Here is a 13968-nt window from a genome sequence, read left to right as displayed (position 1 = left end):
GGTCCATCAGACCGTTCTCATCGGTTTGACCGATCGTGTGTATGCGGCATTAGTCCTTGTTAGTTCCAGCGTTCAATATATAAATTCAGATTTATTTTACATTCATGTTTAACCCCTTTACTGCCAATGACATGTGGTATACATTGGTATCAGCAGGGGGTTTTATACACACGCATGCGCGCGCACACACACCAAATCTTTTATATTTTACCAGAAGATTGGGTAATATATTGCATTTGTGTGCACTAAAAATAAATTGGGGTGGCATTTTTTTTCTTAAATTAAAAAGTTTTTTTTCTACTTCCCTGCTCTGTGTAATGGTTTTGAACAGAGCGGCTAAAACCTCCTCTTTGGGGTCCCCCTCCAGTGCTCTCAACAACTAGCCGCACTGGGTACATCTATAGACACACACACAGCGCAGCTTGGTCCAATCCCTGCTCCCTCACAGGCAGTGCTTTAACTGGGCCGGAACGCGGCGGTACTCAGTACCGCCACTTCCAAAAACGGCCCTGGAGAGTACCAGCACCTCTCCGTGCGCCCAGTACGTGGGTTTACAGTACCGGAACGCAGCCGGTGGGCTTGTCGAGTTGCGGGCCGGTAATGTGTGTCAGACAGACAGCGCAGTCACAATAGAAACTGTATGCCGCCCCGCCGGAGCCGAATCACTGCTGCCGAGTGCGCTCCTGGCTCCCTTTCCTCTGTCCCGTCACTCCTGTCCTGTGCGTTTCCTCGACCCCCCCCCCATGGAGGAGATTTGGTTTATTCCCCGGCGTGCGCCGCGTGACATCACGCCGGAGGCGAGGTGAGAGGAGGACTCGCGCAGGGAGCTGTGTCGGCGGCAAGGAAAGAAGCCCAAGTCACGAGGAGCCTCAGCTCAGCCTGTGTCTACAGTTCCTAGTGCTGCTACTGTCTGGATCCTGGACTCAGGACTGCAACAGAAGAAAGTAAGAAAAGAATTGACTGTATTGGAGGGAGGGGGGGTTGGACTGAGGTGACCATCAGTTTTTTAATAAAAAAAATGGCAGAAAAAAATATTTTTGAGTTATTTTGAGCTTGCCTTCTCTAACTAAAAAAACCCCCCATTAATTGCAGCCTCACTGTGCCCATCAAACGCAGCCACTGTGCCCATCAAACGCAGCCACTGTGCCCATCAAACGCAGCCACTGTGCCATCAATTGTCGCCACTCTGCCCATCACACGCAGCCACTGTGCCATCACATGCAGCCACTGTGCGAACACACGCAGCCCCAGTGCCATCAATTGTCGCCACTGTGCCATCACATGCAGCCACTGTGCCAACTCACACTGCCACTGTGCCATCAATTGTTGCCACTGTGCCATCACATGCAGCCACTGTGCCCATCAAACGCAGCCACTGTGCCATCACACGCAGCCACTGTGCCATCACATACAGCCACTGTGCGAACACACGCAGCCACAGTGCCATCAATTGTCGCCACTGTGCCATCACATGCAGCCACTGTGCCAACTCACACTGCCACTGTGCCATCAATTGTCGCCACTGTGCCATCACATGCAGCCACTGTGCCCATCACACGCAGCCACTGTGCCATCACACGCAGCCACTGTGCCATCACACGCAGCCACTGTGCCATCACACGCAGTCACTGTGCCATCACACGCAGTCACTGTGCCATCACACGCAGTCACTGTGCCATCACACGCAGCCACTGTGCCATCAAACGCAGCCACTGTGCCATCACACGCAGCCACTGTGCCACCACACGCAGCCACTGTGCCACCATCAATTGTCGCCACTGTGCCCATATAATGCAGCCACTGTGCCCATCAAATGCAGCCACTGTGCCCATCACACGCAGCCAAGGGTATTTTCATGTTCAGTATTGGGGGGGGGGGCACCGGCGCCTAATAGAGTACCGGCACCTCTTTTGGCCCACTTAAAGCACTGCTCACAGGGTTTAACTGATGGCAGCAGGAGCCAATGGCTCCCCTGTGAGGCGATAGAGAGAGAGAGAGAGAGAGAGAGAGAGAGAGCAGTGCTGGATCAAGATGGGATTCAGGTGAGTATTTAGTGGGACTGGGGGGAGATGATCATGAAATGCTTTGTACCTTAATGGAGAGAATACTTAAATTTAGTGCACCACTTTATCTTTAGTGTATTTATACGGAAAATTTGTATTTGATAAACCAGTGTTAATTTAGTCGAGTAACACATTTTAGTCGACTAAATGAATACTATTTTAGTCTACTAAAATACGACTAAAACTAAAATGCTATTTTAGTCAAAAGACTAAGACTAAAACTAAATTGAAATTTGAATTAAAAATTAACACTGGTCTGTAGTGCATGTTCATACCTCAATTCCATAAATAATAACATATTAGATTTTTCACTCCAGCAGTATAAAATTAGTTTGGAAATAGTAGAGAAATGTTAACTAATGCATTACAATTTTAATTACACCCATTAGATTTTCGACGACTAAAATTCATTTTAGTCGACTAAAATGTACTGAAGAGTTAGTCGACCAACTACAACTATAACTAAAAACAATTGCAGAAGACTAAAATGGGACTAAAACTAAAATGCCATTTTAGTCCTAAGACTAAATCTAAAACTAAATCGAAATTTGCTGCCAAAATTATCACTGCTTTGCTCTAATATTGTGTGACATAAAAAATTAGAACTACCACTAGTTTATTCTCCAGGGTCTCTGTTTATAGAAAATATTTACTCTTTAGGGGTTTAACTTTTAACTAATCTTCAGCTCTAAAATGATTTGAATGTGTGCAAAAAAAAAAATGCAAAAACAGCTCTGGCACTTGATTAAATGAAACAAACCTGACGACTATTAAATACAAACTTTATCAGCTCCTGCAGAATTGGTTCAGGTTAGCAAAACAAAACCCCTTGGGAAACGGTTGCCATTTCCACAAAGGAGGAAACAATTCTTTCTTGAAGCACTAAGGGCAGTTGGATCAAATCCCTGGGCCAAAATATCGCTCTACTGGCCTTCGTTTTATGACTTTTGTAGTTGCAAGAATATCATTTATTCTTTTTTTTTATTTTATTTTAATTTCTCATATCATTATTAATCATACAGTAAAGCATTCCACAGCTTACACCCTTACTGTAAAGAAATTCTTTATGAACTGATGATAAAATCTCCTTCCCTCCATTCACAGATGATGTCCCCTTGTACTTTGTAAAGTCCTTATAATAAAAAGGCAATTTTTCACTTTTGACATTTAAATGTTTGAATTAAATTACTTTCTACATTTTTTTTTCAAACCAAGGATACTCAAGTGTCCAATCTTTCACTGTAAGGTTTTCCATGCCTTTTAGAGCTCTCTCACACGGGCGGCAGTAAAACAAGCTGTTGAATTGCGGTTTACCCCTCCCCCTGCCACCCACCTAAATAACATTGCAGCCAAATTGGGGCTGTACACATGCCGTGGCCGTGGCAATTTTAACTCATCTTGCAGAATGACAGGTGACACCGCCTGTGAACTCTACTGTTGAGGTCAATGTGAACCCTCTGCAATGGTGGGCCCAACGCTTGACTTGTGGTTGCTGTTCAGTTTTTAATACAAATCTCCCCCTTTGGCATTAAACAGACATTCAGAAGGTAGCAGGATTGCCTGACAGTCACTGCTATACCACTCTTTGAAAAGTGATCCACTGCCGATTGCTTTTCAGAGGGCAGTATGCACTGCCACCAGTGCAAAACCTTTACGTGTTTTGTTGCCTGCCTCTGTATTCAAAGTTTCTTGTCTTTATTAAACAATAGTACCTAAGATGTGATCATAAAGCATAGCTACTGCCTTAATCAATAAAGGACAATGCAATTCCCTTGGTTTATGTGCTTAATGCAATAATAACATGAATTTGTTATTTACCTGCCCACGCTATCATTCTGCCAAAATCTTTCAGTAACATCCAGTATTCTGAATTAAAGTGCTATTCAATGCAAAAGAAAACATTTATTGTATTGCAGCTTACCAATTCCTAGATGTGACGGCTGCATTAGTTTTCTTTTTTCGAATTTCTTTCCTTTACAGTAAAACCTTGGTTTGAGAGTAACTTGGTTTGAAAGCGTTTTGCAAGACAAGCTAAATGTTTTAATACATTTTGACTTGATATACAAGCGATGTCTTGATATAGTAGTGTCATGCCACAACTGGGTATAAAAGAGAAGCGAGGTGCTTCTAAGTGTAGCAATGTGGTTACATTTAATGAAGGTACAACACTTTGCAACATATTGCTACACTTGGAGGCGCCACTCTTCTCTTTTATACTCTGGAGCTCCTGTTGGATTTTGCTTCTAATCCCTTGTGGAGGCTTCCATTTGTGGATGGACATTTTATGGTTACACAACCTATCACATTGCTATAATCGTTTTATATGGACTATAAAGGGAAGGACCTATGAATGAATGGTTGTGGAATGAATCATTTGAGTTTCCATTATTTCTTATGGAGTCATTTGCTTTGATATACAAGTGCTTTAGATTACAAGCATATTTCTGAAATGGATTATGCTCACAATCCAAGGTTTTACTGTATTTTTATCAGGTGATCCTGCCAGTAAATCTGTTTTTCAACATAAGCTATCCTACAGATGTAGCAGTTAGAGGGTTGAAACAACCCATATAACACTGACAGGGGTGGAATGATCACCTTTTATTTATGTAGAACCTTTATGCCAAAGGGAAAGAACAGTTTGCTGTGACTATGTATATTTTAACAAACAGTCCATATATTGCAAGCCTGACATGAAGCAATTTGGTTTTCTGTCAACAGTTAATGTTTATATGTATTTTTTTTATTCCCAAGTTGGACCCTTGGTTCGGTAAATTAATTTAGACTGGAAACTACTTACTGAATTAATATCATGTGGTAAGTTTATTATTCTATATATTCTTTAATACATCTACCAGGATTTTACTGCAAGGAAATAAGAGAAATGGGCTTATATGGTAATTAAATCAGACATTTCATCTTAAAGGAGTTGTAAAGGAAAACGTTTTTTCACCTTAATGCATTCTATGCATTAAGGTGAAAAAACTTCAGAGTATACCGGCCCCATCCAGGCCCCCCAATGGCTGGCGCTGCTGTCAATCACATCCAGTGATGCGGCGCGCCGAGGGGCGGGAGTGATACAGTGAGCGGCTATGGCTGCTCACTGTATCACGGGAGCGCGCCCGCAAGGACTACACACAATGCAAGCTCTCACGCATGAGCGTGTGTAGTTCCTGCGGGGAGGACCAGAGACCGCTGCCGAGGGACCCCAGAAGACATGGATCGGGACCACTCTGTGCAAAATGAGCTGCACAGTGGAGGTAAGTATAACATGTTTGTTGTTTAATTTTTTATTTTTTGGTTTACAACCCCTTTAAGGGAACCTGTGAGGTCAGAAATATGGGGACTGGCAATGCTGACTTGGTATTTAAGTTGCAGGTTCCAGGGCAATCATCCTGATCCTGGATTCATTATCTAGTGAATCGCCATCCTTGAGCACACAAGCAGGAACTGAGTTTAGTCTTTTATAAATACACCGGTTACATGTTCCTTCAAACTTGTGACTACTTCAGAGCCTGTCCCTTTTAAACCAGTGGTTCTCAACCTGGGGGTCGGGACCCCCTCGGGGGTCGAATGATGATTTGCCAGGGGTCACCAAATTCTGAGCTGTTCTTGAAGCCCACACTACTCACCCAGTCTTATTGCGGCCACCCAGCAAGGCTGTCCCTGAAACCCGCGGCCACCCGCTCAGCAGCCACCCATTCAGTTCATGGCATGGCTGGGGGGGCAGACTAGAGGTCAGCTGACTGGTGAGGAATGTGAAGTGGGAGGGGCTGGAGGAGACCCTATCTCCTGATTTCGGCATAGGTGTCACTGCTATGAGACACCACAAAGTCGGAGACAGTGAATGCCCTATAGAGATGCATGTACCATAAAGGGGTTCAATACTGTACGAGTGGAAGGGACTCTGGGAGCAATACATTTCCGTGGGTTAGGGCTGCAAATTACTTGCCATGGGTGCTGACAACCCACGCTACGAAAATAATTTTGATGGTAGGGTCCCCACAACTTAGGACATTTTATCAAGGGGTCACGGCACTAGAAAGGTTGAGAACCACTGCTTTAAACCCATATCGGCAATGACAGCTTCTATACTGTTATCCTTACAGACAAAATGTAAACATATTTTATATTAGGACGTCACCATCATCTAATTGTTCCCCTGAACCAAAAAAAATTGATATTGCTTAAAAAAAAAAATCCACCAAATCCATTCAGGGCAAAGGGACTTCCCAACACACTGATACTCACCTTGCCTCCCTCCACTTCTTCCTCCATCACAGCTGTCTCCACAATCCTCCCATGTCAGACACTAGGGGGAGCAGTGACATCACTCCTCTGTAATGATAGACCCAAGCACTGTCACTTGGTAGAAGGTCACATCCCTCATACCCAAAGCACGGGGGATTTTCACTGGCTGGTAGCAGCTCTAGTGGGTGAGGGTAGGTGGAGTGATGACAAGGTAAGTACAAGTGCATCAGAGAGGTCATCTATCTCTACAGCATAACTTACTGGGGGAAATTTACTAAAACTGGGACACACATAATCTGGTGCAGCTGTGCATAGTAACAAATCAGCTTCTAATGTCAGTGTGTTCTATTAGGCTGGGTTCACACTACTACACTACTTTCATCCTACTTTGCTCTGCTACATTGGTCCTACATTTATCCTACATTGGTCCTACATCCATCCTACTTTCATGAACAGGATACTACTTTGGTCCGACTTCAATGATATTCAATGGGCCTGAAGTAGGATCAATGTAGGACCAAAAGTAGTACAGGGAGCATTTTCAAAGTCAGACCGACTTGTGTAGGACGCTACAAGACGCTCTCATAGGGAAACATTGAACACAGAGCAAAGTAGGATGAAAGTAGTGTAGTAGTGTGAACCCAGCCTTAAAGGGTAACTCCACTTTTGTGGGGGGGGGGGAAGCAAATAAAAAATTAATAATATAGCATATATAGTTGTGACACAAGTCATATTGTAATTGAATGTTATTAGAAATCACCTTTCCATTTCAATCAGAGGCACTGAAGTTTTCTGTGAAATGCCTGTCACTTGCCATCCTCAGCCGTCACCAAATTTAGTGTGTCACTTGCCACCTGTCACCAGATTCAGCGTGTCCCCTGTCACCAGATTCAGCATGGCAGGGGACTTGGAATCAGCAGGGGGACTGGGCGACAGCAGGGGGTCTGGGTGACACCAGACGGACTGGGAATCAGCAGGGGGCTGGGTGACAGCAGGAGACTGGGCATCAGCAGAGGCCTGGGTGACAGCAGGGCAGAGGACTGGGCGACAGCAGAGGACTTGCGACAGCAGGGGACATGGCGACAGAGGGCTGGGTGACAGCAGAGGACTTGGTGACAGAGGGCTACAGTAAGTGACAGCAGGCAGAGAACTGGGTGAAATTGGGTTGAAAACTGCTCATTTGCCATTGTCACCGGTCACCAAATTTAGTGTGTCACTCGCCACCCATTCCCTGCCACCAGATTCAGCATGTTACTTGCCACCATCCCATCACCAGATTCAGCAGGGGAACTGGGCGACAGCAGGGGGACTGGGCGACAGCAGAGGACTTGTGACAGCAGAGGACATGTGACAGCAGAGGACATGGCGACAGAGGGCTGGGTGACAGCAGGGGACTGAGTGACAGCAGAGGACTTGGCGACAGAGGGCTGGGTGACAGCGGGCAAAGGACTGGGAGAAATTGGGTTGAAAACTGCTCTGCTTGATTTCTTATTACACTCAGGACGGTGCTACAGGAAGCAGAATTTTTAGAGACTTTTTTTTTTTTTTTACCTCCATGTCGGCCGCTCCGCCCCCCAGTGACAGGTGGGGTCACCCCTTGCCTGGCCACACCCCCTCACAAGACCCGACCATTGGCAATAAAGGAGGCGGGCCAGCTCCTCTGCATCAATCTGAGCCCTGAGTCGCCGAACAGCTCTGCAGCTGGGGGAGCCGGGGGAGAGATCTGTCAGTGTACTGCATGCGATAGTTCCCTCCCCACGCCCTGCGTGATCTCCGGCAGCAGACATTCCCTCTCCACCTCCGGTCCGTTGCCATCGTCACCCGTCACCAAATTTAGTGTGTCACTTGCCACCTGTCACCAGATTCAGCGTGTCCCCTGTCACCAGATTCAGCATGGCAGGGGGACTGGGCGACAGCAGGGGGACTGGGCGACAGCAGGGGGACTGGGCGACAGCAGGGGGACTGGGCGACAGCAGGGGGACTATGCGACAGCAGGGGGTCTGGGTGACACCAGATGGACTGGGTGACACCAGAGGGACTGGGAATCAGCAGGGGGCTGGGTGACAGCAGGGCGGGGGACTGGGCGACAGCAGAGGACTTGTGACAGCAGAGGACATGGCGACAGAGGGCTAAGTGACAGCAGGCAGAGGACTGGGAGAAATTTGGTTGAAAACTGCTCATTTGCCATTGTCACCTGTCACCAGATTCAGCATGTCACTTGCCACCATCCCATCACCAGATTCAGCAGGGGAACTGGGCGACAGCAGAGGACTTGGCAACAGAGGGCTGGGTGACAGCAGGCAAAGGACTGTGAGAAATTGGGTTGAAAACTGCTCTGCTTGATTTCTTATTACACTCAGGATGGTGCTACAGGAAACAGAATTTTTAGAGACTTTTTTTTTACCTCCATGTCGGCCGCTCCGCCCCCCCCCCCCAGTGACAGGTGGGGTCACCCCCTTACAAGTCCTGACCATTGGCAATGAAGGAGGCGTGCCAGCTCCCCTGCCCTAAGCCGCCGAACAGCTCTGCAGCTGGGGGAGCCGGGGGAGGGATCTGTCAGTGTACTGCATGCGATAGTTCCCTCCCCACGCCCTGCGTGATCTCCAGCAGCAGACGTTCCCTCTCCACCTCCGGTCCGGTACACACACCTGCAGTAGGGTGACCACATTTCCAAACTACCATTCAGGGACACCCTCCCTTCCCAAAAATCATCTTTTGCTGTAACGAATCACAGCACAGTGATTGGACACAAGAGGCGGGATTTATGATTTCTCCAATCACAAGCAGGGGGCGGGATTGTGCTCCTCCAGGCATTCCCGGCCAGGACCAGTACTGTCAGTGAGTAAAGTGGTGATGTGGTGGCCATTTTTGGGGGCATCGGATTGGCCCGAGGGGGGTGGCTGTGTCAGTTTCATTCCGGGACACTGTATTGTCCTGGAATGAAGGTGCCCGGGAGAGACCTGCAAAATGCAGGACTGTCCCTGGTAATCCGGGACACGTGGTCACCCTAGCCTGCAGGTAGCGCCAGCCCTTCCATAGAGACACAAACAACTGGCAATTTCCTCAGAACAACAAAAGGTAGGAATCTGCAACAAAGTTTGTTAAAATCCCTGCAATGTACATAGATAACCCAGAGGGGAATGTTTTTTTTTCCTCAACAAATGTGGGAGTGGCACACGGTGGCAAATTTAAAGGGACGTACCTGTACGCCCATTTGCCTATCCGTGCCATTCTGCCGCTGTAAATGTTCGTGCGGCAGTCAGCCAAGTGGTTAACAAAGATTCCAATATCAGAACGTGACAAGGTTTGAAACTTTATTTAATGAATGCTTCCCCTCAGATTCCATCAATAAGTGTGAAATGTTACTGACATTTGTATGCAGTTAGCAATGCAGTAACTTTGTGCAAACAACTTTTTATTTAAAGTGATACCTTTTAGGTGCGTGACTTAGATGTCTGAGTTTGTATTAATGATCTATACTGTTGATTTCTGGTATTTCTCCCGACCAACTGAGTTCCAGCCTGACACTAGTATTTTTTTCTCTCCACCCAGCACTCTCATGCATAGAATACCACCATGGGCTGTCCTGAGCTGCTGGTTTTATGGCTAAAAGCTGTTTTTTTTTTAACTCATTGTATTTACATTGCTGTAAAAGTAGCAACTATTCATGCAAAAATTGTTGTTCCTCTATCATTGCTTGCTGTATTAGAGCCCGTTGCTGACACTTTTCATGAGAACTCGATTTATTTGAAGCAACACTGATTTCCAAAAGGGGTTCTTTATTTCTACAAACTATGGGGTTGATTTACTAAAACTGGATAGAGCAAAATCTGGTGCAGCCCTACATAGAAACCAATCGGCTTCCATTTTTTCAAAGCTTAATTGAACAATCTGAAGTTAGAAGCTGATTGGCTACCATGCACAGCTTCACCAGATTCTGTACTCGGTTTTAATAAATGAACCCCATGTGACTGTTTTATATCCAGGTTCTGACAATGTGTTTAAAACACTTTGTATTAGAATTGAGTGATTGAAAAATGTATATAGCGCTACACATGCGAACTGAATCGCCTCTGGGCGCTTGTTTGACCACTTCTCCCTTGAGCTCATAAAAGGTGGGTTTTGAATTTGCACTCATTGTTCTGCTATAGGTTGTGAGATCAATGCCAGTTACTATGCTGCCCAAATATATATTTGTGACATGACCACAACAGAGGTAAAGCCAATGTACACACTACTTACAATCCAATTGACCAACAATGGTGAGAGAGGTAGTGGGAGCAGTATTGGTGAGCAGACTGCACATGCAGCACATGGTAGCTCTTGCTTCTTATTTCCAGACATTTAAATAGTCTCATACTTCCACAATAGTCATCTTTGTTCAGTATGTAGTACTACCCCCTGAGGAGCTGCTGGTTGTTTTGGGTGGCACATTTACCTTGTGGCTCTCCGAATTCCTAGGGGCGAATGGTGCATATAGCAATAGTAAAAGAATGTCTGCAACAAGTGTCTTTGCCATGCTCTGCATTACCCAGCCGGGTTAAAACAATGAACTGGTGATGAACGGGATAGTTTGTAAGAAGAACAGCAGATTCAGGGTTTAGTGCACCCGGACAGGCCTCTCACTGACCTGGCAGCCGGAGTATCACTCGAAAACTTGTAGGACAAAGTCCCTGCCACAGACCCTCCTTGGTGAACTTCAGGGAGACACCTCTACCACAGGCCCTCTCTGATTGTAAGTACGGAGGCAATCCTCAGGTGAATTACCCCTGGATCTCCTTCTTAATGTCGCCCAGGTACTGACTGACAGGTGATCAATCCTTCAGTGTCCAGCTACCTTGATCCCTGGTGGTTTGTTGAAATCCTTTTTGACTGCCAGCCTCTCATTGGCGCTCCTCAGACGGATTCCCCATCAAAGGTGGGAACCCAGTCGCTTACTGTGTCCCCGTCACTGTTCAGATGCTCCGGGCCAACATGGCCCCGGAAACCAGGAACAAAGCGTGGTACGCACGCACTGCCCAGGTAGGCCATAACGCCGGGGCGCTGTGATGTGGCCACCCTAAAGGTGGGTGCCACACTGGACGAGGAAGACGAACCCGGAAACAATGTTGTCTGCCCCATAAATACCCTCCCCCAGAATGCACAGCGAGGCCCAACCCTCCTGATTGGCTGCTGGGGAAAAGCACCCAAACCTTGACTCCACTGCTGCCACCTACTGCACTGGGGTGGGAAGAACACCCCATTACAACAATGAGCCCACAGCACAGCCAAGCTGAGACAGAGACCCTGTTTTAAACATAACAATTTGGATCAGAGTTTAACTACACTCTGATCTACCTATAAATTTAAATAGCACTGGTACTGAAAAGTACATCACACATCTGTGCTTATAGTTGCAGGGAAGCCACCAGACTATGACATTGTGATATCAAGCCAGGACAGGTTCCAAAGAAAGACATTTGAAACCAGAAATCAAAAAATTATTAATTCCTTTGGGTGATGCCAGTGTTGCATGAATTGGGGTTGTGCTGGATTTGGGTGGGAACATTGCACCTGGGCAAACAGGTTTACCTACTCAATGTAAACCAGATTTGGTTTCGAAGCAGGTTGGCACAAAATATGAACAGATTAATAATGCCTGGGAAATGCCTCATGGTATAGAGGAGGAGGAAGAGGAGACATCTTGGGGTAAAAGGAAGAGAAACGCGTACAGCGATGTATATGATAAAAGAAAGGAAAGGGGAGGCAGAAAGGCCTGGGAATTTCATAGGATAGAGCAAGTGATACAAATCTGATGAATGAGTGGTGGTCAGAATAGGAGAACCATGGCAGGGGATGAGTAGAGCAGAGATGGAGGAGGGAGGAGGGTACTAAATATTCATGATTTTCTTCTTGGATCCCATGAGTGATGCCATTGGCCATAAAGATTTTCAGTTTCCTGACTTTTATAAGCTCCAGTACACAACACTTTAGACACCATCACAGTTGTGGTCGCCAAGAACACCTCCTGCAACAAAAATGCATAGACTTCATTGCCTCCATACACAATTGGGGTAATTTACTAAAGGCAAATCCACTTTACACTACAAGTGCACTGCAAGTGCACTTGGAAGTGCATTCGCTGTAGATTTGAGGGAAAGATCTAAAATGAGGGGAAGCTCTGCTGTTTTTATCATCCAATCATGTGCAAGCTAAAATGCTGTTTTTTAATTTCCCTTGCATGTCACCCTCAGATCTACAGTGACTGCACTTTCAAGTGCACTTGCAGTGCAAAGTGGATTTTTCTTTAGTAAATAACCCCCAATGACTCCGTCCCTTACTAGGTCTGTAGGTTGGAGAAACGGGCTAAATTGTCAGTTCAGTACTTTAATGTACAGCCTCCACTGTCATTTTAATGGAATCGTAACATAACAGTGCACCAAGTTTTGGGAGATTGATGATGAAGAGGGTTTTGGATTCAAAATTCATGAATTTCCAGAGGAGCAAATATTTCAATATTATCTCATATGAATAGATGCCGTGTTATAGGACTAAGAGATTCTTTCTCATTATACATATTACTGTATATTGTTAACAAGACCTTCACTTTTAAATGCATTAAATTTAATCTGATTACTGATCAAAACACTTCCCAGAGTCACATCTCTAACTCTATATATTTTTCTTGTTATGTTTTTATGTGCAGATAAGAGATGCACATAAAGTATTCTTAATGCTGCAATACTGAATGCATTATATTTAATTGTTTATTGATATGGCAAATTGTTATCTATTTTTTAGGTGCATTCTGAACTTCAAACGTAGAAAATAGGACAGCATGAATAAATAATACAAAAAAATATATAAAATCAAATCTATGATTTTTTTTTTTTTTCAGATTTTCTTACATTTCCTTTCTTACATTTCCATGTGCCACAAAACTCTTAACTCTAACTTTATTCTCTAATCAATAAACTTTATTCAAATCAATGAATGTGTACAGTTGTGTTATTTTTACCAAGAATATTTGGGAAGAATAACTTCTGGAGATTTCAGTATAAGGTATTGTACTATAATTTGATGTCATTTAAATTACCTTGATTTTGCTATGGTCAATCTCCAGTTTTCAGGCAGAAAGAACAGTATTTATAATATAAAACTGCATGCAGGACACTGGACAAACCACTAGGGACAAAGGGGATGTGTAATTATTTGATATAGTACTGTATCTATACTTTGCTTATTTACTCTTTGAATTTGGCGCCGAACTGCAGGTCTCAGGAGGATGTTACGTACAGAGTGTACGTAAATTAACCCGTTGAGTTCAGAATCAACAACCAGTAAATAGTTCTGGAATATATTGTGGATAAAAATTATATAATACTCCCATCTCAGGTAGTCCAAGATATAATTTCTAAGTCATCCTATGCCCCTAGTGGACATAGGATGATTTTAGACATTGGATGGTTCAGGGATGTCCTGGGTGAGTCTGTCACAGCTGCCATGCTAAATCCCCTTAGGTGCGGGGCAATAAAATGATGTAACTGTTGGTGTAACAAGGCAAAAAGATAATTGTCCATAAACCTCTCTAAGTTCCCCTAACATGCATAATTTCCCAGCATACATCAGAGGGAATCCTTAAAAGTCCCCCAATGGGAGAAGAGGAGATATACCT

The 13968-nt window shown here is 45.0% G+C and overlaps 1 protein-coding gene across 1 annotated transcript in view; it reads left to right on the top strand.

Moving 5' to 3' along the window:
• LOC120945793 overlaps nt 1-13283 on the top strand; it is an 85069-nt gene extending 71786 nt beyond the window's left edge. Inside the window, exons 15-16 of the mRNA XM_040360202.1 lie at nt 4818-4880; nt 13095-13283. Of these exons, the coding sequence (XP_040216136.1) occupies nt 4818-4847 (30 nt within the window). The 3' untranslated portion in view covers nt 4848-4880; nt 13095-13283. The remainder of the gene's footprint in view (nt 1-4817; nt 4881-13094) is intronic.
• The last annotated feature ends 685 nt before the right edge of the window (nt 13284-13968 follow it).

This window comes from Rana temporaria, chromosome 7 (genome assembly GCF_905171775.1).
Source record: "Rana temporaria chromosome 7, aRanTem1.1, whole genome shotgun sequence".
NCBI classification, from domain to species: Eukaryota; Metazoa; Chordata; class Amphibia; order Anura; family Ranidae; genus Rana; species Rana temporaria.
This window is presented reverse-complemented; position numbering and strand designations above follow the sequence as displayed.